The sequence below is a fragment of the Thermobia domestica genome, chromosome 8 (assembly GCF_964235325.1).
Source record: "Thermobia domestica chromosome 8, izTheDome1.hap1.1, whole genome shotgun sequence".
NCBI classification, from domain to species: domain Eukaryota; kingdom Metazoa; phylum Arthropoda; class Insecta; order Zygentoma; family Lepismatidae; genus Thermobia; species Thermobia domestica.
Genome location: NC_137461.1, coordinates 175,902,330 through 175,920,757, shown reverse-complemented (window position 1 = coordinate 175,920,757; position 18,428 = coordinate 175,902,330). Strand labels below are relative to the sequence as shown.

At 36.6% G+C, this 18,428-nt stretch overlaps 1 protein-coding gene across 1 annotated transcript in view; it reads right to left on the bottom strand.

The window, feature by feature from the left end:
• Positions 1–18,428, bottom strand: part of LOC145693356 (uncharacterized) — a 1,437,468-nt gene that overhangs the window by 184,505 nt on the left and 1,234,535 nt on the right. The window contains exon 30 of the mRNA XM_081769283.1: positions 6,877–7,048. Coding sequence (XP_081625409.1) covers positions 6,877–7,048 — 172 coding nt within the window. The remainder of the gene's footprint in view (positions 1–6,876; positions 7,049–18,428) is intronic.

Sequence of the window (18,428 nt, the reverse complement as noted above, 5' to 3'; positions counted from 1 at the left end):
TCTTGGACCTGAGGGGAGAGTTCTCCCAATAATCTGACATGAAAAGTGCTTTTTGGAATGTTTTATGATTTGTGTCCGTCTGCCATAAAGGAATGTGAGATGGAATTGATTTATCTTGGCTTTTACCGGTACATTTATTTTTTAAAGAAAGAATCGTATTCTGTAGCAGTTCAAACTGAACTTCGTGCTATAGTGTAATTAGTAGTCTCATCAATATGTATTAGTTCCACATCCGCTACCTAGGCACAAATTGCAATAAATGCCAGAGGAGAATATGCCCCTCTCGTAATTCTGGAAAATTGTCTCAGCTGTAGGTACGGGCACAAATCGCGGAGAAATTGGGAAACATGTCCCCCAACATTCGAAGTGGAGGCTCCCCAAATAATGAGATTTGAACAGTGCTTTTTGCATATAAGTGTGATGATTTACGTCCTACTGCCTCAATGAAGGTGAGATGAAATTGATTTCTCTTGGCTTTTCCATTTTTAATGATAATGAAGGTGTGCGACTGTGCGTGACGTAACCTGATGTGAAATCTTATCTCCTTCTCTCTCCTAGGCCCTAGCATTTGAAGATTATATAGACTATCCAATGTCAGTAAAACCCATCTTTTCAGTAAATGCGCATTTCATCTATTTGTAGTATCAGCCTAGGCAACTACTAATGCTTCGTAAGCAAAGAAAAGAATTTAATTGCTGAATATTTTTCTCCATAATTTTAACATTACATCTGTTAACTAAGGAGTATATGACATGGGTCAGATTTCTGCAACGATTCCTTTAATGCTACTGAGATTATCATCATTTTGCTTAAATAAGAGCATTGTTGCGTCATACATAATTTTCTTTTTTCATAGTTTTGGGAAAGTCATTATTTATACAGAGGTTGTTCAGTCTACGTTTGGCCAATTTCGACTTACCTAAAAATTTAGAAGAATCCATGCCGCCAGGTCCATAAGTGCTCGATGTGTTTCCCTTGGTCCCTAACAATAACCCGACAGCGTTATTTCCACTGTAATAGGCTTCTCTGAAGAACTGGGAGGGGAATCTTGTCCCATTCCCTTTGCACAGCTTTCCAAAGTCCTTACACAGTTGTCATACGCCGTTTTCCCAAAGCCCGCTTCAGCAATCCAAATCCACAATAGTCAATAGGACTTGAATCTGGAGATTTAACAGTTACCTCATTGAAAGGTATCACCTGTATACCACTTGCCTCCTCCATCTCCCTGTAAAATGCGATGGACGATCGTGAGGTATGTAATGAGGCCTTGTCCATGTGAATGCGCACCAGATTGGCGTCGTTTCCGTACATTGTTGGAATCTCATGCTCGTAGGCCGGCCGCATGATCTGCTCCTGAAAATACTGCGAATGTATTTTGCAGTTCTTCGCCACCCTACGAATCTTCAGTTTAACTCGGTAACAGTAGCCAGTAACGACCATGAGCCCTTTTGGGAAGGATTCCCTACAGACACGGACCCACCTTCTTAAGTTCTTGGCGCCTTTCTCTCGGTACATGATGGCTCTCGGTTTGCCGCTGTCGGAAAGGTAAATCCATGCTTCATCGAGCGTTACGACGTACATCCATCTTTGTTTTGCCATATGTGGTTCGTACAGCTTCCGGGCGTTACACTTTCGTTCCTTTTGGTGGGCATCTGTGAGAAGATGGCCGCGAGCTTTCATGACTTTTTCCAGCTTGAGTTGATGGTGTAACGTCCGGCTCACAGTCCCCAAAGACACGTCAAGACGATTAGCCATACACCTTTGTGTTGGCGGATTTTCTTGCACTGCCATTTTGCGAAGTTTCCTCTGCATGGTGGAGGTAGTCTTGGTGCATTTCCGCTTCCTAAGCAACTTCGTTGGTGATCCAAATGGTGGAACTTCGTTGTCCTTGTCTTTTTAAATAACATTTTTATTCTACTTAAACTGATGTTGCAACCATTCTTCTTGCACTGTTTTCTAATGACAGAAGCACTAAAGTAGGAGTCATAAAGAGCAGGAACATAGCCTTCCCAAAACCGGCTTAGTTTGGGCGGCATTTTGGTCACAGAGCGGAAACCCACACACTTGGAAACAATTTTAACACAACACTCACAACGATGGTCCTGTTTTGTGCGTTATTGTCGTCCGCGCGAAAAAACAACTTCGTTCCCAGGAAGCCACTGCACAACACTGCAGGACGCCACGAGCTAGGTCGGGTGAGTCCATTCTGCCCTGGAGGGGGAAGCAACGAAATAGGCCGAACGTAGGCTGAACAACCTCTGTATTATTATAAAACAAGTGTCCAAAATGTTAACGTGGATCATTGTTGATGCCTAATTGGAAACATACCAATTATAAATATGCATGTATTCAGATTTCAAAATGTGTTCACGGCAGTGATTTGTAATACGAATATGTACTACTACTACTTCATCTACATCGGCTAATATATAATATACTCTACAACATGTTCACCTCAGAAATCAGATTCATCTACCGTAATATGAAAATCTTTGAGTTTTATGTCCCACGATTATGGTAGCTGGGCCAAAGGAGACTGTGATAATGAGAAATGAATAAAATGATAGAACGAAGAAAGTGGGAGGAAGCGGGAGAACCCAGAATAAACCCACGCACATGGTGTTTGTCCACTACAAAGTTCACTTCGCGGGAGCAGGTGACCCCATGCACCAGAGGTGAACGCTCTACCACTGAACCACTGCGACCCCTTACCGCAATATGGGTTCCATCTCCCTTCCCTAGAATAAGTCTCAAATCTGTTCACCTCGCAATGTTGAAGACAACAAGTGGCGCCTTTAGGATTTTGTTTCGAGGGGCTATGCCCAACACAGAGAATGAAGTATTCAATTAGTTTGAGAATTAAATGCATTTTAATTTATGCATAAATTGAAATTTTAATGGCAAGAATTGCAGACCGATAAATCCCATATGGTATAATACAAAAATTTAGGAGTGAATCTCACCTTTTATTTTATCCATAGAAGAAAAAGGAAGTATACTCTTGGCCTACCTAATTTTCCGGGCTAATTATTTCCCCGTTTTGGTTTTCTTTAATTCAAACATTCCCTTGTTTTTAAAATAACAAAACGATATAATTTTTCCTTTACTATAGTAACTCAAGTTCCTGTATGTTGATATCCGCGCAAGTTGGTGTGGAACATCAGTTTCGCTTATCAACTCCTCTTAGGTTTGGTGTTACTGATGACGGCCGACTTGAATTACAACTGACAACGGTCGAAAGTATGATAGGCGAAACGAAAGAAAGTAACATCAAGAAAAAGAAACAGGAAAGTAGAAAGGGCGAAAGAAAGAAAAAGAGGACACAATTCTTCCATTATATGAAATTTGGCAAATACAGTGTTATTTCTGAACAAAGAGCATAAGAAATAGAAAGTCAAGAAATTCTTAGAAATGTATGAAGGATTATTGATTATTGTTTATAGTAGAATGCGAAAAACTAACAAATTTATTACGGGGCGAGCTTGAGCCCGATAGACCCTATACGCCACTGAAGACAACTCTGCTCCCCTGAATCTCCACAGCATTGTTTTTGAACTTCATAAATATTTTGAACATCGCTTACACACACACGCACACACACACACACACACACACACACACACACATATATATATATATATATATATATATATATATATATATATATATATATATATATATATATATATATAATATTACCCGTCCCTCCAATGTTGAAGACAGATTTAAGCCGTTGGGGGGGGGGGGGCAAACAATGAATAAATATATCATCATATTCAGACTTTTTCTATGTTTGCGTGTTACTTGCCACGGTGTTACTTGCCACTATTGGAATTTCGTGTTACTTGCCACGGTTACCTTATCGCATATTTATCTGTCTATGACAGCGTGTCCGTTGCCACGCACCTGCATCTAGATTTGATCTTGAGGGGGTGGGAGTAATTTCCCAAGCAATTTTCAAAGCAAGGCAATCACCTGAAACGCAAGAAACAAAGCAAATTTCTGATTTAAGAAATAGGAACCTTGTTACAGAAGCGTCATTTCAAATTTGGCTTGGGGGGGGGGGTAAGATCCCTTGAAATAAGTAAAATTTCGCGTTTTTCACTGATTTGCTACTATTCTGTTCATAAAATCTATATAAATCTCAAACTCAGGGGGGGAAATGCCACTCCCTGTCCCCCCTATATGACGCACCTGCCTTGTTACATTTATGCGTGTCACAAAACTCACAAAACTCGCACGAAATAGAAGAAACAAAACAAGATTCTGATGAAAGGAGTATTCTTGCAAATCCACACAAACAATTGAAGTTCTTTAGTAATTCGAGCGCTCATTTTGCCGCCTGAAAGCATGGAAGAAACGCAATGATTTATATATTACATCACATTCAATCAACACTCCTAGGTGGTTCCAATAGGAACCTTGTCACTTGCGTGTCGCACGTCATAATGATTATAAGTGGGGTTTGTGGTGGACAAACACCGTGTAGATGGGTTTTTCCATTTCCTCCCACTTTCTTCATCTTGCCATTTCATTCATTCTCATCATCGCCGTCTCCTTTAGCCTACCCGGCATAACCGTGGTACAAAACTCCAAGGTTTCATTTCATTTTCATTGCAAAATGTAATAGACTCCTGTGTAAATACCTGTGTTATTTTTTTCTTGGCTGGGAAGCTCATTCCAGTTTCTTACAATAGCGAAACACACTTTCTCCCACAATTTCTTCTCTCAATTTATATCTGAATATTCTTGCAAACTTTTCTTTTTATATAACGCTGGGTGTTTCTCTATTTCCTCAATTTTTCATTGTCTTTACCACTAATTAAAGACATACATGTATTAGCTTCCATTGCGAACACTTCTTTTCATACTCTACACACGGAGCGAACTGTTATGTGAAAAAGCTTGTAGAAAACATCTATTTTTTTATCTCTCTGCTTGGATGTACCTCGGCAACTTTTCTGTCGCCGTCGCCGCAGATGTTGCCCAACTGTTTCGTCGCCAAGCTGTTGCCTTAGGCCTACCGCTCACTGGCAACATTTTGTCGGACAGCTATCTTGTTGCTAAATGCATTGAGTCTTATGGGAGTCCGCTCACTGAGACGACGGTGACAGAAAAGTTGCCGAGGTGTTGCTAAGCAGGGTGACAGCAGGGCAACAGCTCGGCGACGAAACAGTTGCGCAACATCTAAAAATGCATTGAATCTTATGGGAGTCCGCTCACTGAGGCGACGGCAACAGAAAAGTTGCCGAGATATCTCCAAGTAGAAAGGTAAAAAATAAATGTTTTCTACAATTTTCTTCACGTAACAGTTCGTTCCGTGTGTAGCGCGTGAAAAGAAGTGTTCGCAATGGAAACTAATACATTCTTTGATTAGTGACTAGCATGTCTTTAATTAGTGATAAAGACTATGAAAAATTACTTCAGGAAATAGAGAAACGCCCAGCATTAAAGAAGAAATATATATATAAAGAAGAAATTGTGGAAGGAAGTGTGTTTCGCTGTTATAAGAAACTAGATTGAGATAAAACAACACAGTTAAATTAATCCCACCCCCTCAAGGACAAATCTAGATGCAGATGCGTGGCAATGGACACGTTGTCATAGATAGATAAATATGCGATAAGGTAACCGTGGCAAGTAACACGAAATTCCAATAGTGGCAAGTAACACCGTGGCAAGTAACACGCAACGTTTTCTATCAACTGCTCGATGACCTAAACCAAATTTGCCTAAAACAAATTCAAGTTCAAAATTTGGGAACTTCACTTCAAGTTTGCACACCACATTGATCTTCCCTTGTCATATAAGTGCTGCGATAGTGTTGGTTGAAGCTTCAGTGCTCTATTAAACACAACTTTGAAAGTAGCGTTTTTTATCGAATAAGAAGGCTATTCTTAATATTGAATTAAAGGTACGACGAAGTTTACGACAGAAATTCTTACTCGTCTTTGTTGATTTTTCCTAAACTGGATTATATTGGGGGGCGAGGACCCCACCTTTAAATATTGAGGGGGCCAAAAGTGTCCTCCCCCCAAGTTGGCGTCTATGTATCTAACAAGGAAGCACACACGGTAGATTTGCGTTTTTTAATATTACAATACATAAACAAATCGAAGGGATACTGTCTTATAATATAACGAGATTGTGTCATTTTAAAAGTCTCGTACGAGATGATCTACAAATGGTATCACTCTAAAATGTCACTGACGTTAAATCATAAACAAAAGAGTATGTTGTAATAAAAACTCTTCAAGTAATGTAAGTTGTTAAAAACCATGATGCGTAAGTTTGAAATCTACGGTAGCAGAAAGAAGGCGTTTACACAATTGGTGGATTAGGAAGTCTGGGTAATTCGGAAAATAGAATAATACATATTCGCCAAAATTTACCTTTGTTATCTCTTCTTACAATTTTATTACCCAATCAACTGGTTTGCAACAATCATTGTCAACCGCGCATCTGATTTTATTAAAATATGAATATTTCTGTTGCTTTTTGAATAAGACAAAACAATGAGAGCAGCCAAACAAGATTAGAATAATGGATGAAATTCCAGTTAAATTATTTGAAATTATGGGGATATAGGCCTATTTGTGGCCAAGACTTTAAACGCCACTAATAACAAATTTGAGTAAGGGCAGGATTGAAATCCTAAAATGCTTAAAAGCTCATTAATTAGTTTAAAAGGATCTTATTTTCTAATAACATATAATGAATAAGTAATCGTAATTATTAACAAATGAATGAGTTAATGAATGGTACATGAATTGAAAAGGTAGAAATGAAATTTAACTGAATTGAATTCTCAGTAAAGTTTCAAATTGCAATCAACAAAATTGTAAAAATGAATTCAATAAAAATTGTAACACTTACCTGGAAATGTAATCTCTAATCTCTCTCTCTGCCACTGGCATCATAGGAATTGGTGCATTCGTTGACAGCCAGTAGGATTTATCATTTCGACTAGCGTAGTTACATACATTATTAAAGTCGCAGAATAGGAATGGCATTGTGCTAAATCGTTTAACACAAGATCCTGCAAAACCTGTTGAAAGAAATACAGAAAAACATGTTTCTAAATACTTAGAATAGTTAAAACTATAAGTAGCACATATTCAAATTTCAAATCATTTCTTTATATTCATTCAATTAAAGATTCTGCATATTATACTCTGTAATGTTTCGAATATGAAAACGTTCCCCTTCCTTTATAGCGACGCACAGTTGTCCAGACATCCTGCAAACCTGTACAAAACATCAAAATTCGAGACTATCAGAAATATAAGGAAAGACTTTACACATTTAATAAGGAAAGACATAAGGTGTGCAGAAATAGGTAGCTTTTCGTGCAGCTCGTAAGGGTTGGGCCTACAGTTAGTACCAATGTGAAGATTAAAGTCGTCGAAGAAGACCATATATCCACCATTGCGAAAACAAAATAATGTTTCTTAGTTAGGCGTCAATAATGATTGTGCAGAACATTGTTATACATTCGTCGCTCATGACATATATATAGAACTCAAAACTCTGCTTGAAATTCATATCAAGTATATCAATTTTGGTTTTAGATCTAATTTTATTTAGCCACATATTGACTGATATATGCTTTCATATATCAGTCAATATGTGGCTAAATAAAATTAGATCTAAAACCAAAATTGATATACTTGATATGAATTTCAAGCAGAGTTTTGAGTTCAGCCGAGTCCAGTCCTATTATGTGTTGGACGTGATAGAGGGGATGTTATCTGTTAGAGAAAAAGACCGAGTGTTGCCCGTTTTTGCCCCATCTTGTTTGAAAGGCATATTTGTATGTGAGTAGGATAATATTGTTGCGAGTTGTATTTGGGCTAATGACTGTTTTCCCTTGTCATTCCAGAAATGTCGTATGAAACAACACGAAGGAGGCTTCTACAAGTCCTGCAGAACGTAGAAGGAAACAGAGACCATAAGGCAACTCCTGCTTAGTTTCCTTAAGAAACGTCCACCGAATTGACGGCATTATGTATTGTATTGTACTAGTTTTTCATTGAATGATTTGAGACCCGCATAATTAGTTTCGATCGAAATAAACTGAGCTGTACGATTTCCGTTTTGAAATCTGTAATTTCAATACTTTATAGAAACATTACATGTTGTAAATTATGGGATGTATTTTTCCAGGCAGTATATATAACCAACATGCTAAAAATAATGCAGTATATTGTAGGTATAATCTGTCAGGAAAGTAAATGTACACCTATTTTTCGAGTCTGGCATTCCTGCGCTCCATCCGTGGAGAGTATGAGAATTAAATCAATCAAATGTTTACTGAGGGGCAAAAAGAAAAGTTTAATCTGAATAAGACATTGCAGAGGAGCACAAGCTGTGAATACGAATAGTGCATGGTGTAAATAAAGGACGACACCGAAAGAGAAAGCCAGAAACAGCTGTTAAACTTAGAAAAAAAGAGTAAAAATTGTCGAAGTGGGAACATAAAACACAATTACAACAAATACGCCGACAACTAAACGTTCACCACGCCTTGATCTTGGTGTAGTGGTTAAGGTGCTGGCTTACAAATGAAAAGGACGCGAGTTCGAATCCACGTCAAGGACGTTCTTAAAAATTTTGTTAATAATACATACAGCTCATGAGAGATGGTAAGAGAGGTCGTATTTAGTCTTTCGTAGCAATTATTATTGGTAATGTTTAGTACTGATAATACTTTTTGTCTTTGCGTATTGCTATTATTCTCTTCTTAATTTTGAAAGAGAAGAATATCCGAACAAATGCCACCAAAATTCCTCATATTTTGAATGTAAACGTCATTTGCAATTAGTAAAGAATAAAAATTGAACGTTCCGATGTAGCTGCAAAAAGTAAAAAGAAAAACATGGAAGTGGAGTGTTCGAATCCATACTCTATAACGAAATACTTTAGTTTGTATAATATTAACCTGTACCTTGGGCAAAAAGTGTTCATAAATATGTAATATACTTAGTAGAATGTTCATTTTAAATTAACAGAAAAGAAGAATGTTTTTAATATATGTAAGAGATTATTATGGGATAGTTGTGGCTATGTACATGTTATGTGTTGACCTAGTCAAGTGAATTTATGTATTTTACGGTCTTAAAAAGAATATTTAAGACATATCAAGCAATAAAGGTGAGACTAATAATCTTTGAATATCTGAGTTGATTTTTGCATAAAGAAAAGTAATTATCGCTTCGTAACTTATATATTACGAGACGAACCAGGTTGACGACGCTTTTCTATAGAGTCGTTATAAAAATTTGGTTTACCAAACCCGGGAATTTTGAAAATTCAGTTCCCGAAGAAGGAAAGTAGGACTGAATTTACTTGGATATTACCATTTATGAATACGAACTTAACCGTATTACGAAGCGGTAAGGTCATCAAAAGAAAAATGGATAGTGAAATAGTGCAACAGGAATCTAATACCAGTAATCCAGGTGAAATTAGTGCAACACCAAGTTTGTCATCTGAGGATCGACTTTTGTTAGCTGTGCAGCGACAAATTATGCAAATGACGACTGAGATAAAACAAACCATGGAACAGAAGCTCAATGAATCTAACACAAACATGGAACAGAAGTTCTATGAAGCTAACCAGACCATGGAACAGAAGTTCTATGAAGCTAACCAGACCATGGAACAGAAGATAGAACAGAAGTTCTATGAAGCTAACCAGACCATGAAACAAAAGATAGAATTGAAATTCAATGAAGCTAACAAGACCATGGAACAGACGTTAAACGAATCTAACCAGACCATGGAACAGAAGTTAAACGAATCTAACCAGACCATGGAAAAGAAGATAGAACTGAAATTTAACGAAGTTACCCAGACTATGGAACAGAAGAAGGAACTGAAATGTAACGAAGCTAGCAAGCAGTATGAGGAATTTAAAGCGGCATTGATCGCGAATTACGAAAATGACTTTTTGCTGGCAAACAGAGATGCCACTCTTAGAAATCAACATTTCAATCCTCGATTGCACAAATCTATTGTAGAGTTTGTTGTAAATGTCTATAATGAATTAAAGGTTGTTAATCCCTTGCAATCGGAATCAAGAATAATTGCATCGATTCGCAATTTGCTTCCATTTAAATTACAGCAGATCTTATTTTCCACCCAGTGTATGAGTTTCAGTCATTTATTAATGCTTGTGCAATGCTACGAAACTCAATATCATGCTATGAATCTAACACAACCAGGAATGGGTAAAAATAAGAATACTTCAGATCATTTGGTCCCTGTTCGGAATTTGGATATCCGAAGTGTGAATAATACTGAACCGAACCTAAGACGAGTATACTCTAGCAATCAAAATGAACAAAATAGACAAGGCTATGTAGGGAATCCGCCTAACCTAATCAACCGAAGTAGACACAAAAATAATAGAAATACATGTCGAAATCCTAGAGATGCTACCAATCCTATGTATAGACATAATCATTGTTCACGAGATGGTACTTCATATCAAAATTCAAATCACGATGAAAGACATGTACAACCTAATGTAGAACCTAATCACGATTGTGCGGTACAGTGCACTTTATTAGATTCATATGCCAGTGCGAATGTAACATGATTACCGTTAACGAAATTAGGTTAAACCCATGTTGGTTATAGATTCTTGTGAATTTTCGTTTTAAAGTTTGTGTTAATATTAATAATGAAAACGATTGTTATAAATATTTGAAATGCATCTAGTTAAAGAGTTAGTAGCACCCAACATTCTTGATCAAATAAATAAGAATGAAAAAGAATAATAATAATGAAAAATGTGTTTATGTAATAATAAAAGGGTGTCTTTTGTTTCTGTAAAATAAATTTATTTACTTCTATTTGATTATTCCAACGTAGGTTATGTTTAATTTTTATTCTTTCTTATTAATGTGAAGAATCATAATTCAATTTATAATTAGTTAAAGGCAAAGATTATTTATATTAGATTGATTTGTGTTTAATTGTCAAAGATTATGTTAAGAATAAGATCCATTCTATAAAATCAATTATTCAATAACTACCTTGAATAAAATTCTTCTTTAGTGCTACTATGTATACATTACAATTGCAACATCTAACTTATTTGTTATACAATGCGCCCTAAAAGAACAAATATTATTTGTCATATCACCGTTTGTAATAATGTTCGAAACTAGTAATCTTCATAATTTGTGTTTCACCCTCGTTAGTTATATTTATAAGCAACGATGTTTTTAATAATAAAGAATAAATAATAATGTAATAAAAGATAAATATTAATGAAATCAAAGATTTATTGTGAATGATAATAAATAATATTTTATATATACATGAGGGTTAACCAAAATGTAATGAATATATATATACGAGGTGTGATCAAAATATAAAGAACATATGTAATGTACGAACATTAATGTAATCAGACCAGCGGTTCTTGAATATAAAAGCCAAGCCCACTCATGACTTTTATATTCAGTCCCTTTATCGGGCGACATTTTCTATAACGAAATACTTTAGTTTGTATAATATTAACCTGTACCTTGGGCAAAAAGTGTTCATAAATATGTAATATACTTAGTAGAATGTTCATTTTAAATTAACAGAAAAGAAGAATGTTTTTAATATATGTAAGAGATTATTATGGGATAGTTGTGGCTATGTACATGTTATGTGTTGACCTAGTCAAGTGAATTTATGTATTTTACGGTCTTAAAAAGAATATTTAAGACATATCAAGCAATAAAGGTGAGACTAATAATCTTTGAATATCTGAGTTGATTTTTGCATAAAGAAAAGTAATTATCGCTTCGTAACTTATATATTACGAGACGAACCAGGTTGACGACGCTTTTCTATAGAGTCGTTATAACTCATGGTTATTAAAAATACAATTTCAACATGCTTTAAACCTCCCGACCACGTTTCTACGTTAGCAATTAATAGGTTTGTGTTTAGGTTAGGTTGGTCAATACGTTTTGCAAAGGGGCCCGGTTTAGCTCTGACGCACCACAGGTGCGAGCAGGGAGCAAAACACCTTTTCTCTCTCCCTATGTGTGTCTCTTTATCTATCTATCTGTATGTATATATATATATATAACGCTATTTGTGAATGCCATAACCACCCTAATTTTCAGCGGATTGAGACGAAACTTGGCACAAACATTAATTGTTGAAATATCTTGATGAGTTCGTTAACAAGAATAAACAGATGAAAATGTTCAAAATGGCGGCCCTTCAAACTCTTAAAAACTTCCAAGGGAACCAAATTTCGCCCATAAATAGGTATTCAGAAAGTTTGAATAACTTTTTCTCTTTTACTGAGATATTTGTGTGCAGGGACTTATTGAAATATTGGACCCGATTAATCGCATAAAGAAGGTTCACGTCCTTTCGCTACGGTCAGGCTTTTTATTTATTTTTTTTTTGCAGGAGGGAGTTATTTTCGTATCGGAACAAGATGATTGTTAGTGATGATATGCAATTACACATTGAAAGTGAAGTAACTTGTGAAACGTGTTATTTGAAAGAATAATATAATAAATGTGCTTTCCCCTAACACAGAGAACTGTAAATCATGTATTTCAAGTTCGGGAGCGTGAATGGCGAGGAGTGTGATTTGATTTGCTTTTTAGTAACACATTGAATTGCAAATAAAGGTAGGCAACATTAGTGGTAAGTAAAATATTAATAATAATAATAATAATAATAATAATAATAATAATAATAATAATAATAATAATAATAATAATAATAATAATAATAGATTTTGTTTGTGGCAAGGCAATATCTTCGTCAATTCTTCTTCAAACGTAATAATTGTAACGCCATATCTCCCAGACAAACAAAATATTAGCAATTTATACCGAGAGAACGGGAAATTGTAGAGTGGTGGGAGCAACGTTGGACAGTATGCACTCATAGTAATCAGAAAAATAAGCGATTTCAATGCAAAATGAACGAAGATTCATTGTCATGGGTAGTCATGGAGCCACGGCAGAGCCCTCTTTAGGCAAAATGTCGATAACTTATATCGAGAGAACAGCAGGTGATAGTGAGATGAGACCAACGTTGGACACTGTGGACACATAAGGCTCATCAAAAAAAATTAGTGGGGGAAATAAGTCATCCTTACTTATTTCCACATAATAATATAAAATTATATTGTCGAAATACACACACGAGTTAGCTAGTAATATTTGATATTATTATTATTATTATTATTATTATCGACAGCGTCTTTTCATTACGTGTGCATGTTTGACATGAAGCCAAAGAGAAGATCCATCATTCGTAGAAAGAATAAGAATAGTCAGTTACTTTAACTGTGAACGACAGCGAAAAATACGAAAAGAGTGATTAGATGTAGCGAAAAGAAACAATACTTTCTCTCAAATGGATAAAAATCCAAGCCGAGATTGATTCGCACTCGCATGGACGGCGTGAAAAGTCAGTGCTTTGCCCACTTTTTTTTAACTGACTCACCGAACGTGTTTCAGTAACTTACTTATTGCTAATTTTACTTGCTTCACTCCTTCAGCTTGCTTTTTCTAATAACTTATAACGACAGAGACACGAACACAGAAACATAAGGAACAGTTAAAAATCATAGATGCTCTCCCACCGGGAATCGAACCCGGGACACCAGACACCAAAGTCGCACGTGCTAGCCACTAGACCAGAGGGAAGGCACTGCCCACTGTCTGTGTCGTTAGGGATTAGGACCACTGTATTGCCAGCTATCACTTCTGTAAGTTGTATACTATGATCACATGTTTCTTCTTTGCTGGAAGAGTTAAACCTACATTCTATGTAATACATGAGGTATTTAGACCTACATGCTCTTCATATAATGTAATAAAAGGGTCATGCTGGGAATAAGAAAAAGAACATTCCTTGGACAAAACGGAAACTATTGGCATCAGAAATATTTATCTACGAGGCATGCGCAGAAACATAATTCAGAATAGTTACTGTTTAGTTCAGTAAACGAAGAAAGGGGTATAAAAAAGCAAATTTGTCGCGTCAACGAGATCGACCAGAGATGACAGAGGCGGAAGCAGATGTGTAGTAATACAACAACTTCGTTAAATTGATAATTGGTTCTTTATCCTGTAGTAGATCGTATCACAACTTTACGGGAAAGCAGAAAAAGACTTATTAACGCTGTCATATAGTAAGCTTTAGTAACACGATTATACAGACACAAATGGATGTCACTGTGAGTACTACAACTTGGATTTAACGAAAGCCGTTTAGATATTCAGTGGTTTGCAGGGTTGTATAAGACACAAAAAGATAAGACACAATACAATTCTTCATACCTCAGCTTCCAGTAACTAGATTAGTGATGAGCAAATTAGGGATGCGCTCGAGTCGAGACATGTCTCGAATCTCGACTCGTATTCGAGTCGAGATTCGAGTCGAGACACACTTTGTAAAATTCGAGACGAGTCGAGACAAACGTATTTCTCGACTCGAATTTTCGAGTCGAGACACGAGACGAGTCGAGACGGGTCTTAAAAATCTCGACTCGACTCGAATGTCTCGAAAATCTTTCTATAATTTTTAATATTATTTTGAAGAAAGTATTCACTCAGAAACAGCCTTGAAACCAATTCCAGCTTTTATTCCTTCAGAAAGGTACAGAACGGATAAAATTAATAGTTAATCTTTAAAGATCAAGATTTAATCTTCAGCTCAATTCAGTTAATTCGAACTAATAGTTAATGTCGTTGTATTTGGTTGTACTGCAAATGTAATGACGATAATAATAATAATTGATTATCTAGTTTGTATAAAACTGTTATCCGTAGTCTAAATCTAGTTTGAATAAAACTATTGCTATAAAGTGAACTTCATAAATTCTCTGAATGAGCAGTTGGTAGTCTATAGTAATTTAGCATAGTTATAATTATTGTGTTTTCGTTCCCATGAACGCAATAGGGTTACGTAACTTCTGGATTATTCGCTTGCCCAACTATTGTGAGGCTTTAATATGTTGCAGCATATCACGTGCTACGGATAATATATAATGTAACATTTGTTGTACATCACATATTATGATACGAGACTATTTTACATAGTATATCTTATCTAATATAAATAAAATAAAGAGTTTGTTTGTGTGTTTGTCTGTCTGTCTGTGTGCGACCTGGGGACCAGACGAGTGGACCGAGAGTTCCCAAAATTTGTTCACGGGTACCTTAGTCCAGGCCCCAGATCAAGACGAAGCGTTTTTTTTAAATTTCGAACCAGGGGGGTCTCGGGGGGGACGTTTACTGGGACCGACCTGGGGACCAGACAAGTTGACCGAGAGTTACCAAATTTTGGTCACGGATACCTTGGTCCAGGTCCCAGTCTAAGGCGAAGCGTTTTTGTCAAAATTGGAACCAGGGGGTCTCAGGGGGGCGTTTAGCGAGACATGTAGTAAAAGTAATCCAAATTGATCGACATTAGTGTCAAATCCATAGTTTTCACGGTCGCTGAGATCAATGGTGACACTTCCATCAGCGATGACTTCAGCTACTACTCTATGCGGGCCGGGTGTCAGCGGGTGAGGAATACCGAGACATGTATAAATAGCCCATATTGATTGATACTAGTGTCAAATCCATAGTTTTCGCGGTCACTGAAATGAATGGTGATACTTCCACAGGTGTTGACTTCCAAATACAGTCCCCATGCGAAGAATGGGTATATTAAGCTAGTATTACAATAAATGGACTGCTTGGATGCCAAGAACTAGTACAGATAAGTACCATTCACTTCTATAAATAGGTATTTTTTTAAAGGATTTTTGTAAACACTAAGTTATAAAACAATGAACTACATACAGTAGTTATGGTTTTGGTTCCCAACATAAAAGAAATATGGGTTGTTCATGAGATATTGAACTTCAACTTTCACTCCTGGCAAAATTTCAATTTTGGAGTTAGGCCACTTGGCATCAAAGCAGTTCACTGTAAGATAAATACATTCCGTACATTAGTAACATAGTTGTTCAGGGGCCTTCGATTTCCATCCTCTCAAATGAAAGCTGAACGATTGCTTGATACATGCTGACTATATAGGAGAAATAATGTATTAAGTTTTCGAGCTTTGGTGCGTATCCGTATTTACACTCTGATATAACTTAAGTTCACACTCAAATCGAGCTAATTGTTTAATGCATTTCGAAAAGCTTTTGTTTTTATGCAGCTCATTAAGGAAAATCTATTTCATAATCGTAACATTCATGTACTAAGAAACTATGAACGTAAAGTGGACTCGACCTAGCCCTGTGGCCGCTGTGACTCAGTGGGACAGCTCTCACCCTTGGTGTGTGAGGACTCTGATTCTGTGTGTGTGTGTGTGTGAACTCCGCGGCTAGTGTACGCGTCTTTGCCGTGGAAGACTCGGATTCAATTCCCGGCGCGAGCTCATGTAGTTCGGATTCCACGTTAATTAGTAGGTCTACATTTCATATATCCTCGCTGCTGAAAGAGACGGTAAAGTCAAAATCAACTCAACAATATATATGTGTGTGTGCTTATGTGAATTTCCTCGTGGCTGTATGGTTAACACATACGCCTTGATCGCGGGAGACTCTGGTTCGATTAACGGTGGAAGCTTATGAAGTTGTTACCGGTATCCCACTTTAAACTGTAGATCCATGCCTCATATAACCATAGATATAATATATATGCCTTTCATACACTTATTTTCCGACTTGGAAGTCATCGAAAATTTCCGGACACAGAGTCCCGTAGACCGAAAATGAGAAACATGGGTACAGAGTAAAACAGCCATAGAAATTTAAGCTTTTTAGGCTAACTTAATCCTTACATATAATGCAACTAGCTTGGCCAAGTTATAATGGAGGAAATGCTATCATTGCAACACTCTGAGAATAGAAAATGTTCGTCAGGCATTACTATCCCCCCTCTCCTGCAGAATGAAAACCCTGACTAAAACTCAATATATATATATATATATATATATATATATATATAACTATTTTGTGTAATGTAACAAACAGTGGCGGATAGTATTCATGTTTCCTTGCAGAGGTCCTTACGAGGGTTCGCTTCCATCTTCCTCTCCCCAAGAACTAAAATAAATAAAAAAATTCCTATTACTTGTTAATCTTGTACAAAGGACGCAATTAAAGTCCCAGTGTAACACCCCTTCACATTTAGATTTTTCCCCTGGAAGAAAACCAGTTATTATTGTTTCTTGATTTCTCAGTCTCACCTACATAAACATGCGAATAGAATTACAGGACAGGACATGTTTAGAGTGCTTGCACGTGACATCTAACTATATTTCTCATCAAATGTATCACAGATGAAAATTTCCGTTTGTACTGCCTCTATTTTCTGGTACATATGTTCATTTATGTTATGTTGCTAAAATTCGTTAGGAAACAAGTACAGACTGCGCCTGTGTGCCTGACAAAACGTAAATGTACTGGATAATTATTTCTTCACTTTCTTCCAGAAAAAAAAGTAACCCATCTCATGTCGGCTAACAAAAGGAGGTAGCGGACCAAAGATAGCCGTTGTTTACCTAAGGTCGTTACACAGCAGGGGTTTCATTCAGTCAGAGGGAAAAGAAAAAAATAATTTAAGGTTTCTACATTTGTTTTGAACTGCAATATACTTCTTCCTTTTATTTTAAGAACCATTTCCTTCTCGTTTGTCTGCACCAGAAAAAAATGCAAAAAATTCACTAGAATGTGCCTATTTACCCAAAGTACGTACTAGATCACTAGTTCAATAGTAAAATCACTAAATCTAGTACGAAATCATAAATGTGGCATCCCTGGGTTGGAGCGAAAGTAATGGTTGGAGTAAAAACTAGTCCGTATTTCTACTGCGTTCTGTTGTTGAATTCACAGAAATGTTCAAAAATAAATTCAAGAAGTAAAACACGATCCTACAAAAGACTGTTTACTTGCTCAATGGTTTTAGTATTGTGAACTGAAACTCAAGTGCGCAGTCATGTTGAATACTTCTGTCCCTTTCTACTTTACAACTTGAGGTGGGATGAGGGTCAGAATAGATCTAGTGATATACCGCTAAAGGAAGTGCTTCAGTACAGAGTCGGAAGCGGTATGTATTGTTTATACTACTTACAACGTTACCCCCCACATAAAATATAAATTCACCCTTGCTCCCTTCCCTTTTTCGAATACAATGAACCGACTTTTTGCTGAAGAGAGATGCTAAAAGAAAATTGAAACATCTGTGTCTAAACTTTCTTTGAAGCGCAGTCTTTTGTATTTGTAAGGTTTTGCGAGTGTTTTCGAGATATCCAAATCTTTTACCAAGGACTCCTGCTGCGAACTGACCGTGAGTAAACACCCGATCTCGCTGTGCTCAATTTCTCTCGCACACGTGAAATGGGTTTGTTGTTTCCAAAACAAATAGGAAGTTACCTTGTGCTTT